This window comes from Gamsiella multidivaricata, assembly GCF_025024155.1.
Source record: "Gamsiella multidivaricata strain RSA 2152 chromosome Unknown BC939scaffold_21, whole genome shotgun sequence".
Classification (NCBI taxonomy): Eukaryota; Fungi; Mortierellomycota; class Mortierellomycetes; order Mortierellales; family Mortierellaceae; genus Gamsiella; species Gamsiella multidivaricata.
Genome location: NW_026251729.1, coordinates 277,379 through 302,761, shown reverse-complemented (window position 1 = coordinate 302,761; position 25,383 = coordinate 277,379). Strand labels below are relative to the sequence as shown.

The 25,383-nt window shown below is 50.6% G+C and overlaps 6 protein-coding genes across 6 annotated transcripts; 3 read left to right on the top strand and 3 right to left on the bottom strand.

Moving 5' to 3' along the window:
* Positions 1 to 3: 3 nt before the first annotated feature.
* On the bottom strand, positions 4 to 4,304 carry BC939DRAFT_113571 (uncharacterized protein). Its single transcript, XM_051549936.1, has 2 exons — positions 2,634 to 4,304; positions 4 to 2,538 (listed from the first exon to the last, which is right to left on the bottom strand). The coding sequence occupies exons 1-2, from the start codon at positions 4,135 to 4,137 to the stop codon at positions 35 to 37; spliced, it is 4,008 nt and encodes a 1,335-aa protein (XP_051413846.1). The 5' UTR covers positions 4,138 to 4,304; the 3' UTR covers positions 4 to 34.
* A 1,007-nt stretch (positions 4,305 to 5,311) lies between these two features.
* Positions 5,312 to 8,821, bottom strand: BC939DRAFT_113540 (uncharacterized protein). The gene is made up of 3 exons (XM_051549935.1): positions 8,584 to 8,821; positions 8,363 to 8,484; positions 5,312 to 7,557 (listed from the first exon to the last, which is right to left on the bottom strand). Exons 1-3 carry the CDS (start codon positions 8,621 to 8,623, stop codon positions 5,467 to 5,469), a joined length of 2,253 nt encoding a protein of 750 aa, XP_051413845.1. The 5' UTR covers positions 8,624 to 8,821; the 3' UTR covers positions 5,312 to 5,466.
* A 1,633-nt stretch (positions 8,822 to 10,454) lies between these two features.
* BC939DRAFT_446802 (uncharacterized protein) lies at positions 10,455 to 13,243 on the top strand. Its single transcript, XM_051555011.1, has one exon. It carries the CDS (start codon positions 10,608 to 10,610, stop codon positions 13,230 to 13,232), a length of 2,625 nt encoding a protein of 874 aa, XP_051413844.1. The 5' UTR covers positions 10,455 to 10,607; the 3' UTR covers positions 13,233 to 13,243.
* A 56-nt stretch (positions 13,244 to 13,299) lies between these two features.
* Positions 13,300 to 14,301, bottom strand: BC939DRAFT_446801 (uncharacterized protein). Its single transcript, XM_051555010.1, has 2 exons — positions 14,120 to 14,301; positions 13,300 to 13,889 (listed from the first exon to the last, which is right to left on the bottom strand). Exons 1-2 carry the CDS (start codon positions 14,166 to 14,168, stop codon positions 13,468 to 13,470), a joined length of 471 nt encoding a protein of 156 aa, XP_051413843.1. The 5' UTR covers positions 14,169 to 14,301; the 3' UTR covers positions 13,300 to 13,467.
* A 796-nt stretch (positions 14,302 to 15,097) lies between these two features.
* On the top strand, positions 15,098 to 17,872 carry BC939DRAFT_446792 (Metallo-dependent phosphatase-like protein). Its single transcript, XM_051555009.1, has 9 exons — positions 15,098 to 15,346; positions 15,478 to 15,499; positions 15,620 to 15,809; positions 15,907 to 15,913; positions 16,023 to 16,120; positions 16,218 to 16,305; positions 16,395 to 17,182; positions 17,307 to 17,405; positions 17,485 to 17,872. Exons 1-9 carry the CDS (start codon positions 15,196 to 15,198, stop codon positions 17,767 to 17,769), a joined length of 1,728 nt encoding a protein of 575 aa, XP_051413842.1. The 5' UTR covers positions 15,098 to 15,195; the 3' UTR covers positions 17,770 to 17,872.
* Positions 17,873 to 22,660: 4,788 nt separating this feature from the next.
* BC939DRAFT_501746 (uncharacterized protein) lies at positions 22,661 to 23,794 on the top strand (the record flags this gene model as incomplete). Its single annotated transcript, XM_051560202.1, has 2 exons — positions 22,661 to 23,355; positions 23,668 to 23,794. 2 exons carry the CDS (start codon positions 22,661 to 22,663, stop codon positions 23,792 to 23,794), a joined length of 822 nt encoding a protein of 273 aa, XP_051413841.1.
* Between the last annotated feature and the right edge of the window lie 1,589 nt (positions 23,795 to 25,383).

Sequence of the window (25,383 nt, the reverse complement as noted above, 5' to 3'; positions counted from 1 at the left end):
AAATAAACGCACGTGATGAGCATGACGGTTTATTTTACAATGAGTGTTGGTGCAAATCCTGGTGCTCTAAACTTGGTTTCCGAGGGCTACGGAGGGCAGCAGGCTTCTTGGGGACTACAGGTCTTTTATCGTCAGAGAGCAAACTGACTGGTCTGCCGGGCGGCCGGGAGGATACTGCCGGCTCCTGTTCAGGCGACGGTGCGGTCTTATCCTCAAATGAGCGTGATTTTGTACCACAAGCTATATTTCGTCCATCACCATTCTGTGCGTCCTTATTCTCTGGCGGTGCCTGAGATTCTGGCTCTGACAAGGACGTCGACATACTACCGACGAGCGGCCGAGCCGCAGGGCGAGGCACTGCACGGAGAGGTGGTCGCTGACCAGGAAACGGAGCAAAAACCTGGCTCATTCTATGAGTGGCCTGGAGCGCTGGAGACAGCGTCGTAGTGGAGAAGGGCCTAGGTGAAGGCCTCGGTGCTGGAGTAGGAGTTGGAGCTGAGACTGGCCGCGGACTAGGAATGGGATCAGTCGTCGCAGCCGAGGGTGGAGTCGAAACTGGTACGTCGATCCGCATTTTTCGCACAGAGCGGTGAAGAACCTCCTCTTCCTCCTCGTCTCCCTCGTCCGCCACCACTTCCTGCTTCTCTTCCTCCTTTACTGCTTTCTCCTCTACCTCCTTTTTTGACTCAATGTCTATTTCCCTCTGTACTTCCTCCGCTGCGTGGTCCTTTCCGTCCTCGTCCATTTTTTTGTCCTTCTCATCATGGTACTTGGTCGCGACACCTTGGTCTGCCGCTTTACCCCCAGTCCAGACCGAGGACTCATGACTTTGGTTAGCCATTGCAGTACGCACTGGTTGGTCTCGACAAGAGCCCTCTGATCCTACTGAGGCCGTCGAATTAGGAGTTGGCTGAGGATAGTCTGATTTGTTGTCTTCTGGCGGCTGCTCTACATTCGCAGCTGCCTGCTGTTGCTGTTCCTCTGTCAAAATTGCTTGAGGCGCTCTGCGGACAGGGGCCTTCGCAGGATTAGCTCTGATCTGAGGCAATACGCCAGCCGAGGTGGCATTATTCTCTGCGATCGGGTTTTCCAAACTGGGCGCAGCAGCCGGTGAGGGTCCTAGTGACACTATGGAGATCTCAACGTCGATTGGAGCCGGATCAAAACCGTACGCGTTCACGTAAGGTGAGACGGAATAGGTCACTGTTCCTTGTCGCCTAAGAGGTTCAGGTTCGACATAGGCATCCTGCTGCTCCTGTCCTATTGATCCCTGCTGTTGATGCTGATACTGATGCTGATGCTGCTGTTGCGTGAAAGATTGTTGTTGATGAGCTGGCGAGACTGGCTGCGAGTATTGATGCGGCTGCTGTTGTTGTTGTTGCATGTATCCAGGATGCTGTTGATGTCCAGAGCCCCAACCGGTGTTGTTCGTAGGACTGAGATGATTGCTATAGACGCCATATTGCGCATAGCTGCTATATGCCTCTTGATTAAACTGCTGATCCTGACCATGTATCATCGGCCCATTATAAGACGAAGGACTGGCGTCGTTGGTATATTCTGCACTGTACACCTGGTATGTTTGTTGTGGGAATTGGTTCGGATAGCCATACTGCTGCTGCTGCTGCTGCAGATACTGTCCGTATGGCGGGTAGGGAGAGTGGCCCGGATACTGATTCGGCATCTGCTGAGAGCGGTCGTGATACTCCTCTGGCGTATGATCATGTGGCAGACCGACAGGCTCCGTGTGAGTGAAAGGTGGATAGCCCTGCGACACCGCTTGGCTCTGCATCTCCAGATTCTGGATGTTCATCGCATGCATGCGCTGCTGCTCTTGACTTCGAAGGAGCTCACGCTGCATTTCCTCGTTCTGCCTCTTGAGCTGCTCCAGGCGTTCTGCGGCTAAGCGATCCTGGAGGTCTTGCTCAGTGACGACTTGGGGCGGGTAAAGCGTCGGCTGAGGTATGGTATGGGCCGGATCGTGGGGCTCTATGGCGCTTCGGCTATGTCCCTGTTTGATTCCGTAATCCTGGCGGTTGTAGTCGGGGATATGAGGCTGGGGCATACTCATGTGCATCGGCTCTGGTCCGCTTGGCGACACACTGGCGTTTTGTGAAAGTGGGTAGGGCGCTGAATGTTGTGCTCCGTATTGATTATTGACTGCCACAGTGGATGGCATCATTGATACTGGTCTCATCGCAGCACTTGCTTCAGGAAGTTCATGCTGGGGCCGTCGTCGCCTGAAAAGTGGCGTTGCGGGGGCCTCGCCTTCATCCGCGTCTGTGTCGTGTATTGCATGGCTAGTTGTGTTCGCGACAGGATATTTACTCAACATTGAATCTGGGTGATGCTGATCGCGTTTAGGGTTGCCTGCACCTTGGACGTTGGATGAGACGGCCATGTGCGCACTCTCGGGCTCCTGGTCCGTCAAAACGGTCTCCTCCTCTGTAAAACTGATACCAAACGATGCCGGGGACTCCGCGTGTACCCTCTTTGCAATCAGAGAGCTGTATGGAGGAAGATTACTTGCCACGGAAACTAAACGATGGCATGTAGACCAAGACATCAAACGCTTAGAATATGACGATGCAAGCATATCAGCACAGCAGAAATACAGAAAACGGATAATTTACCTGATGATGCTTTGGGGCGTCCGGAAACAGGGTTCGCAGGGTGCTTCGAGTGCAACGCTGTTGCTGTTGTCGCTGTCGCCGTTGTCGATGTCGCTGCACTGGCTGGACGGACTGGGTTTGTCACCAATTTTTGCCGTAACTGCTCTTTCTTTTTGCGCTGTTCCTCTTCCTCTCTGCGCTTAGCTTCCTGTCTCTCGAGCTCTTTCTGTCTCTCGCGCTCTTTCTGCCTCTCGAGCTCTTTCTGTCTCTCGAGTTCGCGGGCCTTCTGTCCCTCTCGTAGCTGCTGCGCGGCCAATTCCCTTTGCCGATGCTCCTCTGCTCGTCTAGCCTCCAGCTCCCTCCGTTGCTCGTCTTCAATTCGGCGCTGCATCTCAAGAACAGCTGGCGGGATGACTCCTCGAGCCTGCAGCATCAGTTGGCACTCCTGAAACGCGTTCCGATTCTGCTCCAGGGTCCTGCGTGCATCCCCGAGCTCCAAGTGAGCAACTTGAATGAGGTTTTGAATCAACTGTTCAGGTGACAAAGTGGATCCAACAATCATGTCGGCGTGAGAGATAACGTCCTGGATAATCGACTCGAAAAGCTGTCCTTCGATCTCAGTCAGGTTCTGGTCCTGGGCTCCGTCGCCAGAATGGCCGGATTTGAAGCTCGATAGGACGGGCTTCCAGGCCTCAAGAGCGTCCCGCTTCAGGTCGTCCAGACGCTGCATCGAGTAGTTGCTGGGGCTGAACGAACAGAACCAGACAAGCATCATGTCCTGGAAGATGGGATGGCTCTCAAATGTGTCAAGCTCCTCACGAAGCTCTATGACCCTGGACTCTGCGGTCGCGATCTCGATTAACATAGTATCCATCTGTTCCTGGAGCACAATTGTTGGGATCTCATCGTCTGCCGCTGTCGCGGTAGACTGAGACGAGGAAGGTGCAGGACGATCCGCCATTCGCTGGAAAGTTGGACCTGAGAGAGGATTGGGCTGTTGCGGTCTTGAACTACTATTATTATTACTCTGTACGTATGCTGAGGTCGGGATGTACTGCGATACTGGTCGATGCTGCTGTTGCTGTTGCTGGTGCTGTTGCTGTTGCTGTTGCTGTTGCTGTTGCTGTTGCTGTTGCTGTTGCTGTTGCTGTTGCTGTTGCTGTTGCTGTTGCTGTTGCTGTTGCTGTTGCTGTTGCTGTTGCTGTTGCTGTTGCTGTTGCTGTTGCTGAGGGCGAGGTTGAGCGGGGGCAGGAATGGGTGGTCTGTGTTGGGTATAAGGCACATATGGCGAGGGACCTGGTCGTGAACCCGCACTGCCTGGGGTAGCGGCAGGGCGGATGGGAATATTGGTGTGTGCGCCTCGAGTAGGAGTGGCCCCTGCTGCTGTCGAGGCGCCTGAACCTGGGGAGGTGAGTAAGGCCTGGGTTGGTTTGTTGGCAGAGGTGGAGCTGGGTGTTTTGCCAGAAGGTGTTGTGCTATTGCTGTTGCTTTCGGTTTGACTGGGAGTCGAGGACGAGTTTCCCATGATGTGGCCAGCAAGGTAAAGGAGGAGAGGAAGGAGAAGAAGTAAGGGGAGAGTGATGCAGCGGCAGTAGTACAGATATTTACAAGAAAAAGGATCGGGAATGAATTAGAAATGAATGAAGTGACGGAGGGATGGAAGTGGAGTGGGGAGGGTTGATGGTGAGTGTGAAGTGCCGCGCGACAGCACCCGTCCAAGGCGAAAGCGGAGTCTCAGCTTCATTTCAGCCCAGCGAATTATTCGAATTATTGCAGCCCTCCTACAGCCACACCGCCCCTGTGCAAAAAAGAAAAAAACACGAACATAGCATTACCATTAGCAGCCATTCTTACCGTGATCTGCTCTTGGCCACTGCTTGCTGCTGCTACTGTTCTTGGCGCGTAAAGTGGATGCGGTTTCCAATGAGTCCATCCTATCTCCTTTCCCGATCCCTGCGTGTTTGCCAAGAATGCACCACACACACAGCCTTGTCTCCATCGACTGGAGTCATCTACCATTTCCCTCCTCCCCGTCATTTAAAAGTGGCTGTAGTCTTTACCCGCGATGACGATGGTCTAGCGCAGTTTTCTTGCCTAGACTACAACAGTTTATTATACTTCGAATCGGTTGCACAGACACAATTGTCGCGAAAGATGAAAGAGTTTGATACGGTCGCTTTTATTTTGCTTCTCTTTTTTTTTTCTGTTTTTTTCTGTTTTTGAGATAATAGTACACGTTAATGTACAAAACGTATAACAAAGGGGGAGCGCTTGACCGATGAGTGATGCCTGCTATGCCTGTCTAGAACGATTCATACCCGCTCTGCATTGGAGTAAAAATTTAAGAAAAAGAAAAGAAAGACCTGAGATCAAAAACGAAGCAACAAAGAGAATAAATGAAAGTATAGCAACAGGAAACAAATGGTGGATGGTATTCTCTAAGGATGAACAAAATGAGCTAGCACTTCAGGAATACCCTTCAAAGAACATGAAAAAGCAAGTGGTATGGGTACAACAAACGAACAGTAATGCAAATGGAAAATGAGGGATCTTCAAAAAAGTTGTACATCGAAAACCGAAATAGACAAACAAACAAACAAAAAAAAAGGGGGGGAAAGGGAAAGAGAAAGAGAAAAAAAAAGGGAAAGAGAAAGGGAAAGGAGAGGAGAGGAAGGAGGAAGAGTATAGTAGAGTGAACGCTACTAACCTCGACTGAGAATTGAAAGGAAGAAAAAAAGTAAAATCATCGACTCCAAGCCAGCTTGGCAGATACGGTTCGGTGTCCTCCAATTGTCGGCATCTGCATCTCATACTGGCTGTCCCACCGTTCGAGCTCATACTCGACAAAAAACACCTAACTTTCAAATTCTCTCCTCGGCCAGTCAATCGCTCGCCTAGATCCTGATGTAGATCGAGGACGCTCAACTGCCCTTCTTTTGCCTCGCCCATGATCGTCCTCGTCCTCATCATGGTCGTCTGGGCTGTCCTGTACGCCCTGCTCCGAACGCCTCCAGGCGCTGCTTTCCCTGCTACCGTATGTCGATCCAAAGGCTTGGCGAGACATGCTCGGTCCAGACCCAAATCCTCCATATGATGAATAGGCTGCATTGGAGGCGGAGATAGTCGAGGGCGCAATCGACTGAGCGTGGCTGGGAGCAAACGGAGACCCTTGCCGGATGGACGCCGGGCGAAATGATGGCGACTGATAAGGCTGAAGGGCCTGCTGGATCTGCTGTTGAATGTTCTGCTGGATCGTCTCGGTCATTTTTGAGAAACCGTCGCCCATAGCGCTTCCAATACTGATTCCCAATTGCTGAACTGTTTCCCGCTGAGTGTTCTCTACAGATACCACAGCTCGTCCGACGCCCTCAACTTGGTCCGCTAATCTTGTGAATGCCAATTGGAGGGATGCGTACAGCTCCTCCCGAAAGTGTGCGAGCTCTTCCTGGTTCAAACGCTGCGCCGTCTGCAGCTCGGACAAGATGTTGGTCTGACTGGTGTTGATAGCATTTAGCAACACAGGTGTCTTTCCAATAATTTCCTTGTCATCCTCGTGATCGACCGCTCGTCCTTTTCCTTTCCTGTCGCGAACAAAGCTCTCTGCATGCGGCCTTTGTGGCTGACGTTCAAAGCGGGTACGTTGTGCTGATGTATCCCCTCGAGAACGAGACAAGTAAGGATGATGGCGAACAGCTTGAGGTCGTCCATAGCTGCTGAATGGCTCATCATCCCGGTGCATGTCCTGGTACTCCTCATCTCCATTAAATGAGAGAGACTTTTGGAGTGTCGCGCCCAGATCACGGAGTCTTGGATCCTCTTTCGTAAACCGCGGCGATGGAGCATGCGGCTGTCTGAATGTTTCCCGCTCCATAGGTTGGTCCTCATTCTCAGGTTCGTCCATACTTCTCCGACTCTGTGTGCGTTGTCGGGAGTTTTCGAGCTGATTTGGCGAAAGACGAAGGGTCGGAGAGAGACGAAACTGCGCAGAATGACTCGAGGAGTGGCGATGGTGGGTCTCGACATCACCTCTAGTTGAGCCCGTCTGCGATGGCTGAATGAAGTTGTGAGCAGGTGGGACTCTAGGCGAAGGTGCGGTTGATTGAGGCGAAGGAAACCCAGACTTGATCATTGGTGCATTTGCGGAATTCTGATCAGCCAGGCCTTCGAGGGCCGTGACCATGCCGCCCTGGAACCTCATGTCCGCCTGGCGAACACTTCTGGATAATAAGTCGGCGGTCATACCATGATATGACGCGCGAGTGGCACTCGGAACAAATTGGTCGCCTCCACTCTCGTCCTGGCTCGAGCGCTTCATCCTGCTAAGTATTGGTCGTTGATGGGACGATACTGAGTGGCGACGGTAACCTGAGGTCGTGGATGAGGGTGGCGGCATGATATCACTGTGTGCGCCATGGTGGAACAGAGCACCATCGTCGGGTTGATCCAACGGATGTTGAGGGAACTGGAGTTGATGAAGCGTTGGCACGATCTCCATCCCATTCAGAAGCGATCCTCCACTGCCATTGGACTCGCCTCTTGAAACTTGAGAGGGAAAAGACGAGCGGTTCATTGAAGGGTTGGAGTAGATCTCCAGGCTCGCCTCATCGTCATCGTCGGTGTCTGCACCGGTCCTCCAGGTGCTGACCTGCTCCATGATTCCTGTTGTCAGGGAACTGCCGACGGCGGATGATATCACACTCAGCGAAGAGGTGCTTGGTGTAGGCGTCATGGTGGTTGTGGTCATGGTTGTGTTCCGCGAGAGCTGGAAGGAGGGTATTTTTTTTGGTGACGGTGTGGATGGGAAGAACCCAGAAGGGAAACCCATTGGATACTGGGAATGCGACGTGTTAATGGTCCACACGCCGGCGTCGTGGTTGTATCGAAAGCAGCTGCCCTTGTTTGACTTGGCGGAGGAGTTGTATGTCGAAAGGATCCTTTGTACTCTCTATCAGATTCAATAGTTGAATATGGAATCGTATTAGTCCAAGAGGCCGGGGGAAATAGACGGAGATCAGGGCTGATCATGTCAGGAAAATCGGTAGACTCCAGGGGACACGCCTGGCAAGCCCAGTGTGCCCATCACCCATTCCCACAGCTCTTTTTTTCACTCCCCTCCGTATAGAAAGAACCCCCCTTGCGCCATCTGCAGGCCTACAAAGCAAAAAAGAATGCACCATACCTCTTGAACGCATGCACATGTCGGCACGTAAAGATAGCAGACGATAACGCCAGCATGCATCCATTAAAAAAAAAAAAAAAAAAAAAAAAAAGGTGCAGGGTCATCTGATGGCCAAAAATCACAGCGTGATTATGTGCACCCCATTTATCTCTTCTTCATTCGCCCATTCCCTCGTCTATTTCCTGCATGTTTATTGGCCTTCATTTCTTTGGCCACAAACGGCTGCGGTGGATGCAACCCCCTCGCAAGAACCCATGTACTGCACAAACGCGCGCCCTTTTTGTCAAGAATAGCGAGCAATGTAGTGATGATATCCAGCACATTCCTCGCAACGTGCGACTGTAAACCGTATCATGAGCTGTGCAGGCGTGTCTGTTTTTCTTAGGGAGGGAGGGAAGGGAAGGGAAGGGAAGCAGCTTGACTTGAGCAGAACAATGGTTCGGCAGGCCATAGCACCTTCAGGGTCAGGAATCAATGATGGTATATATACCACGTTTGACGGCGGACTAACAATATAATAAGAAAGGAGAGGAGACACTATGGACGCATCCTGTGCGAGAAGATTGTCTACCTTGATAAACGTTGCAGAGGATGCAGACGAGTATGGTGCCTGGATGAGTACGAGTCGATGGGCTATGTCACGCGAGGTTAGACCCGCTGGCTCTGAGATGAGGATCTCCTGTATAGCCGAGACTAGGTGTAACGAAGGAAGTGCGCACAGAGGTGTTGGGGAGGTTAGTCGATGGATTGAGGACAATGCTCGCAGTCGCGGTGAATCAAGGGCACTCATACCAAGACAGGCTGTCTTGTCAGCCGAAGATGCAGTGGACATGCGACAGAGGATAGGATACGAATAAATAGATATCTCGCAAGAGAAGGCGCGGTGGTGGCACTTGTAAATGATAGTGATATCAAGGGAGCCAGGGAGGGCGAAGCGGGGTGTAGGGTTCAAGAAGCTGCAATTGGCTGGCAGAAGCCGGTTTGAATTGTTTTATCTTTTGTAAGGTGTGGGAAGTGGGGCAGAGCGAATGGATGTAGCTTGGACAGGCTGACGTGGAATAGAGTGAAGCAGGGATGGTTCATAAGGAGAACCACGGGCTGGAATCGGATGCTGCGGTGGGGACGGACGAAAGGAAGGAAAGGATGGGTTTAGAGAAGGTTGGATGCGGATGCAAGGGAGTAGTAAACGCAAGGTTGGACAAGGAACGGAGGATTGGCAATGTAGCGGTTAGAGTAATATGAGAGCCAAGAAAAGAGCAGTCCGTACCGCAAGGCACAAGGTACAAGGTGCAAGGTGCACAGAGCTGAAAGAGGATAGATTATGAAGAATGACCGGATGAAAGGAACGTGGGTAAGACGGTGTCACTGGCACGCAGGTAACTACTTTGCCGCTCTGGATGGACTGGGGTGCCTGTGTCTCCTCTGCGTGATGGGATCCAGATAGCAGTAGCAACAGCAGCAGCAGCAGCAGCAAGAGATAGTGGGCGAGATTTAATGAGGCCAAAGGAAGAGCAGGAGATGTAGGGCTGTTGAGACTGGTGTGGGGCGAAAAACAAAAAAGAAAGAGAAAACGAAAAAGAAAAGGCAAGAGGACGAGAGGGGATGGAGCGCAGAGGGAAGGGAAGGAAGGGAAAGATGCGAAAAAGGGAATAAAAGAGAGAGTGAGAGAGAGAGAGAGAGAGAGAAAGAGAGAGAGAAAGAGAGAGACGCTCCAGGGAAGCAAGCAAGCATGTTTGTTCGTGGATCACGGGATTGCCGTCAGCGCGCACCCGACTCAAAGGGCAAAAAAAAAAAAAAGAACAAAGGGGGTTGGTTGTCGTCTGCTGCGAACAAGGTCAGTCAGTCATTGACTCAGTCTGTCCGTCAGTTCAAGAGGAATAAAATTTTTAAGGAGTTCCTTTCCTTCTACTGGTACTTGGCGGGGGGGGGGCCACAATACCACAGCACAAGGAAGAGAAATGGAATAACGACAGAGGATAGAGGATATGATGGCAGGAAGAAGACGGGGTGCTCTGTGGGGCAGCTGACTGCAAAAGAACACTGCTGCTGAACCCTGCTGAGCTCTTGTGGACTGGGAAAGAGTGAAGGATGCGGTAATGTGCTACTTACTGCTCAGAGTCTCTACAGAAACGCGCAGCTGATAAGGAAAGAAATCGGACGAGGGTGCGATGGGAGGACAGGGTGTTCTACGGCGGGGATCGACAGCGGTGGAGATGAATAAGTGCAAGCGGGGCGAGGGTTGCAGAGGTTAGCCGCCATCCTTTTTATACGCGCGCAGTTCCCCCTTGTGGAATGAACTTAAAAATGGTGGCGATTTTATTTTCGAGATCCCCGAGGGGGAGAGAGTACGGCGGTGGAAGACAGACTACCCCGTCCATGTGGAAGTCGTATGAAGGTGTGCTAGTCTATGGAGGAAGCGCCCCCGCGCCTCCCTCCGACCACAAGACAGTGCGACCTCGCCGTAAGCGCTGTGCACTTTCTGCTGTTTCCATCCAGGGAATGTTGCGATGGCGTTCGTGCTTCATCTACTCGGCCTGGCCTGGCCTGGTCTGGCATTAAGTTTTTCAATAATTACATTTTGTGCGCCCTCCTGAACCTGTCAGACTATCATACAATTAGACTTATCAGACGACTATAGTTCATTTCAAAAGTAGGCTGCCGTGCCCAAACGGGTACCTGAAAATAAGAGCTTAAAAAAAAGGTGCACACAAACACCTTTCCTCGACTTCCACCAACGCTCTCCTCTTCTTTCTTTTTCTCATCGCCATCCCCATCTCCCTCCCCCCTTCATCATCCCACGCATAAACAGTAATTCAATGCTGGCACGGAACCACAATGACCTCTCCGCGAGACATCACCTAGACAGCAACAACACCTCCCCCGCCAGCTCTCAGACTCACGCTCCCTATCGACCCCACCGTGCCAAGAGAGCTATTCCAGACCCCACTGGTGCCTCCCCACTGCGGCCATCTCTCTCGCAGCTCTCGCTCTTCGACGATCATTCATCTGTAACCCATGTCTCCCTGCCCTCATCCCCCTCCACCGCCTCACTCGCCAGCAGTCTGGCCGAGGCACGCCCGCTCGAATCAGGCATCGATCTCCAGGAGGCTCCAAGGCCCCTCAACAGGAGATCGAATCGGGATTTCAGAGTCATCCCTGCTGCAGAGATCGAGGTCATGAACGAGACCAATCTTCAGGAGAGCATCCGGCACAGCAAGAGCGCGCAAAAGAATACTCGTCAACAGCAACAACAACCACAACCACAACAGCAAAAGGACGCCTCTGTGTGCGGTGCACAGTACCAGCCATTGCAACTGCAGCTGCAATCTGGGCAATCTGGGAGCAAATTGAACGATAAGAGCCCCATTCTGGAGGTTGATGAAGAGGAGAGCTACTTTGGAGACATCCTCGACAAGTACTGTAACAACTCGGACGACGACCCCACCTCGCCTATCACCGCCTCACCGACCTCCCCCTTCTCGAAGGCACCAGGATGGAAGACCTTTAACTCACCGCAGCCCCCGACCCCACCAGTCTCACGCTCCTTCAATCTCCCAGAGACCTTCGCTCCTCCAAGGCGAGAGAGAACAGGAGCTGGTGCCCCTACTCCATCATCCACGAGAAACAGCAAGCCTTCCTCGTCATCCGGGCTGTCATCCCAGGATTCCAGTCATCTCTATCAGGAACGCAGCTGGAACAACAGCAACCCTGGCATTTCCTCGGCATCATCGTCGCCCATAAATGCAGCCTCTGCAAAGCTCCATATGTATCAGCACGCTTCTACCGCCAGCGACAGTCGTGAATCACTTACAAAGTTGAATGCATCCTCTTCAACAAGTAGCGCGCGAGCTTATACAAAGAGACTACCACCGCCTCCTAAAGACGTCGCTACCGAATCTTTCTCAAAGAACGCCTCGGACTCATCATCACCTGTCTATCCCACAAGAGGATCTTCATCTTCGGCGCCACCTTCGTCACATCAACAGGAAACAAGAAGTACTGGTCGTAGTCATCCTCAAAATCACCATCATCTTGATCAAAGAGAAACCAGACCGGAGCCTCCTCCTAAGGACATTTCTCGACGCATTCACAACACCAATAGTAACAGCACTGGTAAAGCCGCGACCACCGCCAGTAACGATAGCAGCAGTAACATCAGTTCTCAGCCGCCAAAGCTCTCTCTGGATACTCATCCGTCAGGACACTTTAACAGCTTTTCGGACGTGGTGGAGGCTTCAATAAGCCAACGCAAGGGTCCATCATCTGCTACTAGTCCAACATCTATGTTGTCTTATAAGCAAGAGCCACTATCGCAACCATACGCGCACCATCAGTCATCACCTCGCCCAAGGACCAACTCCACACAAACCCACTCGAGTACTACATCGTCTCAGGGAACGAGTCGATCTTTGACGCAGCAATCACACCAGGCTTATGGTCAAAGTGGATGGAACGAACAAGAACAGAATCAACGATACAATCAGGGACATGGGCAGGGCCAAGGACAGGATAGAGGCCAGGGCTCGCGAGATCAAAGTCGTCATGGACATCATGGCTACGATCAAGATCGCCATGCCCAACATTATCAGTCCCACCAACACCAGAAGCAGCACCCACACTCCCAGCATCAGGATGGTCTCCATCGCATGCACGGATCAACGTCGCAGCTGGATTTGACAGCATCAGGTAGACAGCCATCTGCCTACCCTGCGTCAGTCCCATCCCGGTCATCCAGTCAGCCTACTCCTTTTCTGAATGAGCGCGCCAGATCCTATAGCCAGGGATCAGTCTCCACCACCTCGTCAGCAACACGATCTGGATACCCAGGATCCTCCCGTGGGCTCAAATCAGCTCTGGTCAAGACCCCTATTGCCCGCGCCAGAGCCAAAGAGGTGCATGGACCACGCAAGGTGCTCTTTGGCGAGATGATCACTGTGGTGACGATCGAGCGCGCAGAGACACCTCCTCCGGCCCCACCCCTGGACAAGAAGGCGAAAAAGAAGCTGATTCAGGCCAAGAAGAGCGCCAGCAAGAATGGCAAGGGTGGTCAAATGCAAAACTTTGATCCCGAGTACAACGCCGCGTACTTTAATTCGCCCTATACCCCTACACCTGCCGAAGTCGTGGTCACGCTCGCGCCCTGGATCGGAAACCCGAATTATGATGAGGAGAAACAAAATTCGAAGTTTTATTACGACGATGAATACGATCACGAGTACGACGATGAGGAATACGAGGCCCCATACCAGTCTGACATTCGATTGGGCCCTGAAGACGATGAAGACGACGAGGACGAGGATGATGAGGACGAGGACGAGGACGAAGAGTACAGGGCTCGCGCCTGGGGCCATGGCATTGCAGGTCCAGGAGGAGCACTGCCAAAGAAGAAGGGAGGCATGTTCAAGTTCAAGCGAGCGGTGAACAAGCTGCTCCACAATTAGAAAGCTGCCATTCATCTTTATCTTTATCTTTTTCTTTTTTTTTTTTACATCTGCCGTGAGATCAATATTCAGTCTGTATATACTCTTTTTTTATTTTTTGTACAATATTCAATAGAGGTAACAAGAAAATAAGAACAAAAGAATGTTAACAATCGTGCTTCTTGTAAGCATCGCCAGCATTGCCAGAAATATCGCCCCATCGCAACAAGAAAGACTAAAAAGAAAAAATGTCGGGTCAATCAACGTTCCCTGACTCCTCAGTGGTCTCCGAGAGGCCGTGTAGAAGCCTTTTCAGTGCACTTTCATTGACGTCTTTGAGCTCCTGTTCCTCTTTCCGCTTGAGTCTCCTCAGCTCTTCCAGTGCTGCAGCTTGCTGTGCCATCCTGCTCGCGGCGGCGTCTGCGGTTGCGGAGGAGATCTTGGACAGCTTGTACTCGATGGGCGAGGGGTCGGCGCAATGACCAGTGGGATCTTTTCTTGGCTGTATAAATGCCGATATTGTTGCTCCTGTTGCTGGGTATTGTGGAGTCGGATGTTCGGCAGCGCTTTGGTTCTTCAAAGTTGTCCAGGGATGTTCACTGTCGCGATCATCATCGCAGGAACAAATCTGCTCGAGCGGTAGACCTGCAAGGACCTCGGTTATGTGGAGACCGCAACCTATTAGAAGGATTTTTTTTTTTTTAAGAAAATGGATAACAGGTTGAGGAATTAATGAAGAACTTCAACTCCGAGAACCATGTTACGGATTGCCATCATGTATTGATGTATGGTTGCTCAAATTGAAGAAAGATAGAGGAAAGGGCACCCATTAGACCATTAGATGATTTTGAGGCGCCGGACGGAGTTGTGATTGAATTTGGCATGGAAGGTATTTTTTTTCTTCCTACCTGTCCAAGTGAACTTGCCACAGTCTCGACAGATGGTGCGTTGACACATAGCAGCGACGATTAAAAAAAGGCTTGTGGATTTTTCTTTATAGTTCTCTTTCCGTGCCTATGAAGCGTGCGATCCAGCTGGGGGTACCTCGTCCGGAACGACAATGACAATGAACGATGTGGGCCGGATTCAGTTGCAACCCCATGGCCACTTTTAGGCGCAAGGTCTAACTTAAGGTTTATTTATATCCATACAAAATCCGAGATCGGATCCGATATTTCCTGCAACAGAAACGGACCTGTGTCAGCAAAATACTAAATGCTGCAATGCTCCAGACTTTTGCAGTTTACTTTCCCTAGACTCCTGCCCTTGTACGCGCATTCACGGCGTTCCGAATCACTGCTTTGATTGGCTATGGAGAATTCTCAGCAGCTCAAGTCGCCAGCGGCTACTGGACAACCTTCTGTTCATTTCTCTCCCCTCTGGTCTCATTGACATTTGTGTTCGCACCCGCACTTGAATTCTTTATTCGAGTTCGTCCGCGCCAACAGAATCCATCTGGTAATTTTTGTCCCTTTGGGATCCTCAGGGTCCGTTGGCAATAAACTCTATTAAGCATCACGAAAGGATGTAGCACACACCTCCACATGAATGGCCAATAGAGGCCAGATCTCCGCTGGTCTTCCCTTTCCTTCCGATCCCTTATCCTATCCTGCTGGAGGAACAGCTCTGCTGCTTCCTCAATGCATGGGTATGAGGATATGGTTGAGCAGAAGGCTTTTTTTTTTTTTATGCAAACAGATAAGCCAGCATGTCAAATGATGCAACGCTCTCAAAGTCGCTAGCTCCCTTCTCCTGCTTGCGATGGGAAGGGAATGTCCCCCCTGCGTCGCAATCTCGAAGCTAAATGGTGGTGCACGCTATTATTGTAAAGGGCTCGATCTTAAAAAAGAGTCGAGTTCAGGGCCTCAGCCTTTTCTTCTTTTCTTTAGTCTTCCTCGCTCGATCTCCTTCATCCCCTTTTCCTTCACCGCCCACCTTGCTTCAGATAAAAATAAAAATAAAAAAAACACACACACACACACACATGCGTCTGTTAACCCTGTTGCCTCTGCTCGCGGCAACTGTTGCTGCCCATGGCCTCATCGAAAAACGCGTCCAACCGGGTGCTCCTCAGCCTGACCCCGTCGATCTGAAGCCCCTTATCTGGGGTGATGTGAACATCATCCAGACTACCGGTAGCGCAATACACCTTTCCTGGAGCAGGATCCCACAGTAATACATGTAGGGCATACCCTTATCTTCTAACCCCTGAAATCATTGTCCCATCTCATCTCCATGCCCTTGCTACATAATAACGCGAGCATAGATACTCACGGCTGGTTGTCAGGGTAGGTCAGCAACCAAGTAGTATCTCAGGGGTTGGCTGTTTGGACTATACCAAGTCATGGCAAGGCAAGGCTAAATAAGGTCCTTAATGCACTGCCTCACCTGCCTGTGTCTTCAAATAGCAACACCAAGGAGGAGTCGTACTCTGCCGACTTTGGAGATTTCGCCTCATTCCTGTTCCATATGCGTCAGCAGGCGAATCATCGCCGCAAGGATCTTCTGGTCGTCGACTCTGGTGATCTGCATGATGGAAACGGTTTCTCAGATGCTACTCCTCTCGATGGTCAGGACTCGAACCCCATCTTTGAGAAGGTAGGCCTTTGCTTCTTAGATATACTGGACCGATATCCTCTGCGCTTTATCCATCTAACTGATTCCTTTACGTTTATATGCCTTTCTCATGTAATAGATCAATTGTAAGAAGAGATGTAGAGGATACATACGAATATGCAACTTGCGATTGATCTCCGTGTTTTGTAACAAGAACAAAACTAACGATGTCTGGTATTTATGGCGGATATGTAGACGATGTCTTGGCCATCGGCAACCACGAACTCTATGTCAACGCCGTTGCTGAGGATACTTACAAGAATTTCGCTCCCAAGTGGGGCAGGCGTTATGTGGTATGGTCCCATCATCTGCAATCTATGGTGAAGACATTTGAGAAGGAACATTGTCGGACGTGTTCAAATGCTTATCTATGTATTGGGCGTGCTATAGACCTCGAACGTCTTCTTCAAGGATGGCCTGACCAACAAAACTGTTCCTCTTGGGAACCTTTACAATAAGTTTCGCATGAAGTTTGGAAGTATGTGAGAGCATGTACTTGCCTGTCATACCATGAATACGCGTGTTTAACTTGCTAACGGGGGGGGGTTTGGAATATGGTTACGCTAGCCCGCGTTATGAGCTATGGTTTCCTCTTTAACTTCAACGGCAACGCCAACAACACGGTCGTCGAGGCCGCCAATGTTACTGTGAGCGCCCCCTGGTTCCAAAAGACTCTCAAGGAGGACGTGGATCTCTACCTGATTGCAGGTCATGTCCCTATCCGCTGGACCGAGGCAGTGACAGTTGTGAACGCCATTCGAGCTGCGCATCCTTCCAAACCCATTGTCCTGATGGGTGGGCATTTACACATTCGGGACTTTAAGCAATACGATGAACGTGCAGTCGGCATGGCGAGCGGTCGGTTTATGGAAACCGTCGGTTGGCTCTCGGTCGACGGTGTCCATGATCGGACCTGCTACAAGAACGAAACTGTCTGTGTTGGCAAAAACTTGACGGTGACGCGTCGGTATCTTGACAATAACGTATATACGTTCAAGACTCATTCTTTGGCTCATCCAAAGCAAAAGTTTGACACCTGGAGAGGGAGCAAGATCACAAAGGAGATTACACAGATCCGTCAGTCGTTGAATCTGTCGAACGCGTTGGGTTGTGCGCCGCAGGATTATTATCTAAGCAGGTATCCGGTGACGGATACGCGATCGCTGCTGAACCTGCTGGCAAACGAGGTGTTACCGATCGGCGTCGTGAATGCTTCGCGACCAAACCCGGCACAGGTGATCATTAACTCGGGTTCGCAACGGTTCGACCTGCTCAAAGGACCTTTTACGATTGACGACACGTACATTGTCAGTCCTTTCCACGATGATTTTGTCTATGCTACTCTTCCCTATAAGGTACAAAGAAATAGGCACTGGCGACGAATCTGCAAACTCCTCCTCTCTCTCTCTCTCTCTCTTTTCCATCCTAAGGGTACGCAACATTTTCTTGACGCGTGGAATTTTTGACGTTTCTTCATAGGTTGCGAAGAACATTGTCGGCGAGCTTAACAACGCTCCGATCCAGAAACGCGCTATCCCTCCACCTCCTACAAACAATGTGACACTCACTCCCGGCTACGTAAGCAACATCCTTTCTTTCTATTCTTCGTTGTCGCAATCAGAACCCTTCCCTAGTAACACGAATTCTACTATTTTAGGTCACTAACGACGATTACGGCTATGGTGGCGACGATTGGCCCCACGCACCGATCCCATACGTGAACGCGCCCAACTACATTGCTTCGCCCTTATCCTCGAGCCTGGGTGACAATGACCTTGTCGATGTAATCTGGCTCTCGTTCTTCTCGAACCTGATGGGTCCGATTCTCAAGAAACTGGACTCTACGACGTCTTACACCCCTGTTACGTACCGCAGTGATATTAATACGAACACCATGTATCTTAACTTTGTCAAGACTAAGTGGGGTAACAACAAGTGCTAGATACATATTTACATATTTCAAAATAAGACCGAATAAAAAAGCCAGGAAGAGCAGAGGTTTGCGAAGAACCTTCACCGCCTTCTTCTTGTCATCCTCTCTTGTGCGTCCACAGTTTCATCCACTACTCGAAAGATATAAAAAAGGGTTATTCTATTTGACAGCCCAGGTTGCCGCTCTTATTTGACAACCTCTTCCATATTTGGTATTCTAGCGCCACTATTTGGCAACCCGTTGCCAAGAACCCATTTTTTGTTATTTGAATTTCGCAGGGTGACCACACGCAGTACAAGCTGTCTTTGTTGGGCCACTCCCATTTCCCCTGGCCCTTGAAATAAAATGGCTAACATTAGGTGCTTAGGTAGCGTGTGACCCTTGCTCGTTTGTCTATTGCGGGTCGGGTGCGATGAGGGTTACAGGCAGCACTACCCTGTTTCAAAGTTTTCATGGGTGGCTACATTCAAACTTGTCTTAGTTGATACCACCGGGACCGATTCTTTTCTATCAACCACAGGAGGTTTATCAACTAGCCATATGTCCCAACTCGGGTCCAGGAAAAAATACTAACCAAAGGAGGTTATCAACTAAAAAGTGGACACGCTTGACGGTATGGAGGCGAGCCTGACGCCGCCAAGGTCAAAGATCTCAAAATCCTCGGGGTAGTTGCCCTGAGTGAACTTCTTCTGAGAGGCAACGACGATACGGTAGCCGTGGATAGGACTCGTCGCGTTTGCGGGAATAATAGGAAGTTGGATAGGGGCCAAGGTCGTGTTCTCGGCAGGGAGGACCAGCCCCTCCCAAGTGTACTGGGTAAAGGCCAACTGACCGGTGGTGCTATCGACGTTCTTCATTCTACCGGTGGCGCCAAAGGCAGCGCCGCCATCATTGGAGGTCAAAAACCCGACAAGATCGTCCCCATCATAGATGCGGATGGTGGCATCGGGAGAGTGCGAGCCAAAGCGGGACAAGACAACGGGCTTGTAGTCTATCAAGTTGTAGATCATGCCCCTCGTGGCATCGTTCAACTGGCCGGTCGAGTTGAGCATCTTCAACATGGGAAAGCCGAGACTGCTATCCTGGATTGGCACGTTGCGGATATCGCCTTTGATACCAGTGTAGGGAATATGAACAGCAACACCACCCTCGGAGCGAGGGGTAGCAACGACGAAACCAGAGTACAAGGGCCATTCACCAGCATTGCCCTTCTTGGGCTCTGTGAACTTCAAGGTGACCTTGGCAGTCTCGCCAGGGCTGATCGTAACGATGCTTGGCTCGAACTTGACGTTGGCGTAGTCGGCCTCAATGATGGGGGTGCCGAGTGGGAAGGTGTTGTTGGCGTTGTACGAGTTCAAGGCATCAGCGGGGACGTGCGTGAGAGTGTAGGTCTCATTGTGATTGCCGGTATTCTTGATCATGACCTTGGCCCGCCTTTGGAAGTTGACAGTATCGAGGAGATCAATGTGGTCAGGACAGAACTCGGCCGAGGCCAGGACAGCGTTGAGGACGTTGATCAAACCAGCGCCTTGCTTGGCAGCAGAGGTAAAGGTCTCAGACTTGTAATTCTTGGAGATCGTGGCAGTGTTCTTGAAAATCTTGCGAATCCTATCACCATGGGACTTGACCTTCTTAGCCTGCATGTACAAAGCATGGGCACCAGAAACGTAAGATGTGGCCATGGACGTGCCAGAGAGAACAGCATAACCGCCCAGAGCGAGAGGGTAGGTCGAGAGGATGTTGCCACCAGGAGCAGCAACATCGGGCTTGGAGCGGAGATCACCATCCAATCCGAAGGAAGAGAACGACGAGGGTGATCCCCAGTTGTCGATGGAGAAGGCTTCCTGGTCATTGGACCAGGTCACAACGGACTCGGGGCTGGCCATCCAGGTAGCGAGCAGCTGGACACCTGCATCAAACTCGATCGACGCCATGGGCAGGTTGGGGACACCTTCCAAAGAGTCGATACCAGCATCGCTGGACTGGATGATCATACCAGCAGCGCCGTTTGTAACAGCCAGAGCACCACGTTTATCAGACTTGCAGCGGGCGATATCGCCAAGAATCAAGACCATCTTGCCCTCGACATCGACACCGTTGTAGAGGGACTGGTCACACCCGTCGCTCAATGTACCGTTGGAGAGCAAGGGAACGATGGTGACAGAGGCGAGCAGATCAATGCTCTCGCCGTAGGCCTCAGAGAAGCTGTAGGGGAAGTCGTTGCCGCCATAGGTGAGGTAGTAGAACGAACCGGACTGATTGTCGAACGACGCGACCGAGGTAGCGTGGTCGCCAAGACCAGTGCCAGAGACCATCCAGACACCATCAGAACCATCGTTACCAGCAGGGCCGACCAAAGCTTTGCCGCGGATGAGCAACTTCTCAGCAAGCACAGATATGGGGTTGGTCTTGTAGGAGGAGCCGCCGGCAATGGACATGTTGATGACCTAAATGTTCAAGAATACCGTATTGACCAAAGTGGATGAGTGGCCATTCTTCTTTTCCTCATCCCGCATGTCTGTGTGGTTGTAATTAATAGCTCGATCACTTACATCCATGCCGTCGTTGAAGGCCAACTCCATGGCGGCAAGAATAACATCATCACCAGCTTGGCCCTTGCATCCAAAGATACGGTAAGCACCGAGAGTAACCTCGGGAGCGACACCGACGAAGGGCTGTGGGGGTTCAGGCGAGGCCGCGATGTTCAGGGCATTTCCACCAATGATACCGGCGACGTGGGAACCGTGTCCAAAGCAGTCCATGGGATCACTGTCGGGGTTGGGAGTGTTGGATCCAGTGTAGTCATCACCGACAAAGTCCCAACCATACTTGACACGGCAGTTCTTGCCATTGAGACCGAAGCATCCAGCATTAGCACCGGCAGCAGCGAAGGCAGGGTGATTGTAGTCGATACCTGTATCGATGACACCGATCTTGACGCCCTTTCCAGTTAGATTGTACCTGCTGTGCAAGACATCGACACCAGTCATGCGGTGATCCGAGATCACAGAGGCATCACCGGGGTTCGTGATGGGGTTCTCAACATTGGGCATGTCGTAGAGCGAGATGTGCCAGACATTCTTGACTCCAGGGATCATGGAGAGAGCGCGGCCATCATGCTGGGAATCGACAGTGATGGCGGCTCCGTTGAAGACGTTGTACTCGTTGCGGACCTTGTAGTTGACCTTGTGGGACTTGAGGGACTCATGAGCATCCGAGTGCTTGACACCATCGTGGTATTCGATAATGAAGCCGTTGTTGATGATGTTGGTCTTGCCAGGCTTGAGAGAGTGGAACTTGCCGGCCGAGACGAGGGTGGCCGCAGCAAGGGCGGAGAGGATGGTTGTGATCTTCATAGTGAGAGGTAGGGACTAGTGTCTGTAGAAGACTGTGAGGGGTAATTAGCGAGGTGGGAGAGGGGAGGGGAGGGGAGGAGAAGGGGGGTTCAGAAGGAGGGCGCGGTAAGGAAAGGGCTATGGTACGATGTAGGGTGGTGAGATCGAAGATAGCAAAAGAAGAAGTCGGTTTCCAGGGAATGGCAGCAGATATTTATACCATCCTGCCTATCGTCTGCTCCAGCTGGTTCCTGCGTGGGTGGGATATTGATGGCAAGGATGGCTGCTGTTTTTCCATGGACATCCGTTCGAAGTCGGTTGGATCGCGTGCTGAAATGCACACGGTTGCCGGATGCCATTATGTGTATTTTCGTGCTTGTGAGGTTTGTTGCTGGGAACGATTGTCCTCTAAATAGATGGATACACTTGCCTCATTGGTCTTCTGTCTTTAGGTCCTGTTCATGTTATCTTTCCAAATTAAGACGTGTCGTGGGTCTAGCTTTCCCAAATTTGGTCCGCACAGGTGCGCAGGGGCTGTCTAGAGCGAGATCTTCTTAAACGTAAGGTAGATGAAAAAAAACCCCTCCGGCTCTAGATCTGCCAAACAAGTCGGAGGAGTCCATGTTTCTTTACAAAACTAATTCTTCTCGATTTTTATTGGTTACTATTCTAAATGGTCGTATAAGAAAAGAGGCTCTTCTTAACCTTAATTCATCGCCAAAAGTGCCCCAGTATGCTGGATACCATTATTTTGCACCAGATAATATTTGCAAACGATGGTATCCGGAGAGAGTCGGTCCAGGGAGAAAGAAGGGCTTTATTTATGTGAATGCTGCTGTCTAGTTCTATGTGTAGATAGAGCTTATATACTGGCTGGGTCGATGCCAACAGTGTTCTGGAATGTTATAGGAAATGGGCGAAGCACCGATGACACCATAGTGTACTGAACCAAGCATAAACCTTTTGCGTGCATGCAGGAAAGGGCATACAGTAAGAGCATCATTTATAGAGGCCAGATGTTCATGGGGGCAAGACCAACTCTCGGGCCCAACTCTTGAGATGGTGACCAAAGCTTGGCTTTGCAGGAGAGTCCAAAAATAATGTAGTACAGCTGTTGGTACGGATCAAGGTTACTAAACAAACAGCATGGAAGAGCAAACCTCGCTGCAACGTAGGTTAGCACTCCCGATGACTACGATTAGAGCGAAGCAGGAACATTGCATTTATCGCCTAGCACGGATCATTGTTCGATACGCGTCAGCTACCACGCTCTGCCGTCGCGTTCTGAAAAAATTGTGGATGTTGCTCATCCAGAACTCTCGCATGATTCAAGAAAGACAAAAAGATATAATTGCCAGAGACGCTCACTTTGACCACGCATGCAAGCAGTTAAACAGTTAAACCTTCTAGGGCCCCCGTAACTCCCCCGTAACACCCGCAAAAAAAGACGATAAGAAATAGAGTTGCTAGAGACGCTAACTTTGCAAGCAGCAAAACCTGTCACTCACCCACACTCACACTCAGAATCATATCCAAAATCGCTCTGTATCCTGCACACTCTCAACATGCCTCGAGAACCGATGTGCAAAGACTACAAGAACTGCTCTCTTCCTATAGAGAAACAGACCGCCGCTCACAAGCTACGCTATCATGCTACCCCAAAGGTCTCATTTGTGAACCCTTCGACCCACATCACGGTTGATGTGGAGAGAGACCCCACGTATGATATGTGTTATGCGTGCACCAGTGGTAAATGTCCCCACAAGTCAATCCTCTCCTCGGACCCACGAGCGCATTTTCGTGAGTGCAAATTCGTCCTGCAGGACCACCAGCGAAAATATCCTTGGCTATTCAAAAGTTCTTCCGATCCTTCAGGTTCCTCACGCCGCTCCACGCGCATAAAACTAATTGGCAACACCACTGCATACACAGCAACAGCAGCAGCAGCAGCCAATGAAGCAAACGCTAGGTATCACCCATACGTCCATCCTAGCCATCCACCGGTCACTACCACCGCCATCCTTCCACAGGACAACACGCAAGTTGCGGTCCCCTTGGCTTTCAACGAAACGATATCAGAGAACTTGACCGCCACTACCAAGCAACTGCAGAGGATGAACGAGAATTTAATCCACTTCGCAAACGATCTGAATGGACGAGTCAAGAGCACGGGGGCAACAGCAATCGCAATAGCCAACATGGAAAAGCATTTGGACGAGAGAGTCAGAGAGTCATATCATTACCAGAGCGAGTCAAGAGCGTACAGAAGATCGTCGACTCCATTACGGTGAGGATACAATGGTGAACATGGTAGAGGCTTTGAACGATGTGTCATCCTTTTACGTTCAGATTTTGAGAAGCATGGGACATAATATGTGCCTCGCCAGGAACACATAGGTCACAGCTTCCAGTCCGCCAGTTTTTCGCGCATCATAGATCTCTCCAACACCCTACCTGCACTTCAGACATCTTCTAACGCTATTGTACTATTGTTGTGATATAGATGAAGGAGCACCATTCATCATATCAGGTTTATCAGAAGCTAGTTCGGTTTACTCCGCCTGCACTCGAGACCCCCTTCCCCGTCCATCGACTCTCAGAATCTGCCGGCTGACAGCGACGAGGAACATGAGATTAAGGCCACCAACATTGAGAGCATCATGGATAAGGTGGCGGACCAAGACCAGCAAGACCATTAGAAGGCCGAGTGTGATCATGAACAGTGATATTGTAGGAGTGAGGGTGGTGGGGAAAAGAGGGTCCATAAAATAGCAGCAAGAACAGCAGCAAGGAATGACGTCCATAATACCTTTATATTCTTATGAATTTATGAATTGGCAGTTGTGCTAAGCAGTGCTTAGCCCAGCTTCATGGCTGCATGATCCTTTCCCTATAAGGATTTCCTTGTTGAATAAGACAGCGTTTCAAATGAACTGAGTGCTCTTTGACGCTCAAAGTGCTGCGCCTAATTCCGCTGAGAGGTTTTTTTTTTCATACACTGTGCACGCTGATATAGTCTGGCACTTTTCATCCACACAGCTGGAATTGCATCTCTACGCTCCGTCCTAACACATAAGGCACGCACCGCTTCTTGGCGCATTTGAGGACTATCCATCTATACACAGCAGAACACGAGGATGCATCGCTAGGCTCATGAAAACACGACGCGCTATTGGGCAACGCCCAAGGAATAAAAATCTACTACAGTGCATTTTGCTGAATGCTGCAATTTTCATAGTGAAAGTGCAGCATTTCGATTAAATTGAAATATATTAAAGGCGTTATTCAATCGATTTTATTTCTGCTTGGATTTACGGATCACACACCTTGCTGCCCTTCGGCTAATAGCGTCCTTATCCTTGAGCATCTCCACCACCGTTATTGCAAGACTCTGTCCTTGGTACATGAACTTGAATGAGTCGATAGCATCTTACTCGATTGAGGAACTCCTGTCTCGTGGGCCATACCTCTTGACGATCTTATTGCGCAACTTCTGCTTGATCTCCTCTGCCATATCTTGGGCGTCCTTTTGGTTCTTATCGAGAGAAAACTGGATCCTTTCTCCGTCCATGACTGAAGCAATCAAGCGCACATAACGCCCCTTGACTCGACTTGCGTCAGTGTCTGGCATAGGTGGGTACATTGGTGTTTGCTCCTCCACGTCCAACGATTCCCGCTCCAGCCTGTCAACTTGCGCCTTTGAAAGGACTCCCGCTTTGCAAAAACAATGCCTCACTGTCGCAGCCTTGACATGAGACCACGCGTATGGAATAAGCGACCATGCCTCGCCGTTGGTAATCTTCCTTCCGGTGGCATACTGTTGTGTAACTGCTTTATTGCTGAGCATCTCGAGGTATTTTCGTTTGAATACACTGATTATCCCTTGATCCAAAGGTTGGGTGACGGATGTTGAATTGGGTGGCAGGCGCCCGATCTGAAGATGTTTAAATATCTCTCCTACAAGCGGGTCGTTGTCGCTAGGCTTGCCGTGTGCCCCACATGAGTCGATAAGCAGAAGACTTTTTTTCGTGAGTATGTCATCGAGAGCATGAAGCCATTCCTTGATAGCCTCCCGGTCATGTATCCTTTTCCATGTTTTAACGAGGTGACAGGAACCTCAGGGCATGGTTGGATATTTCGAGCAAGATGCGCGCCTAGAATAAGTAAAGAGACAAAATAATTAACATTTATTTTTTTTCTTCGGAACAATGATACGACGTGTTTGAGGGCTTACTTATGACAAGAGGTCTCAAGGCCTCTACTGCTGCTGCTCGGGCAAGCGAAGATC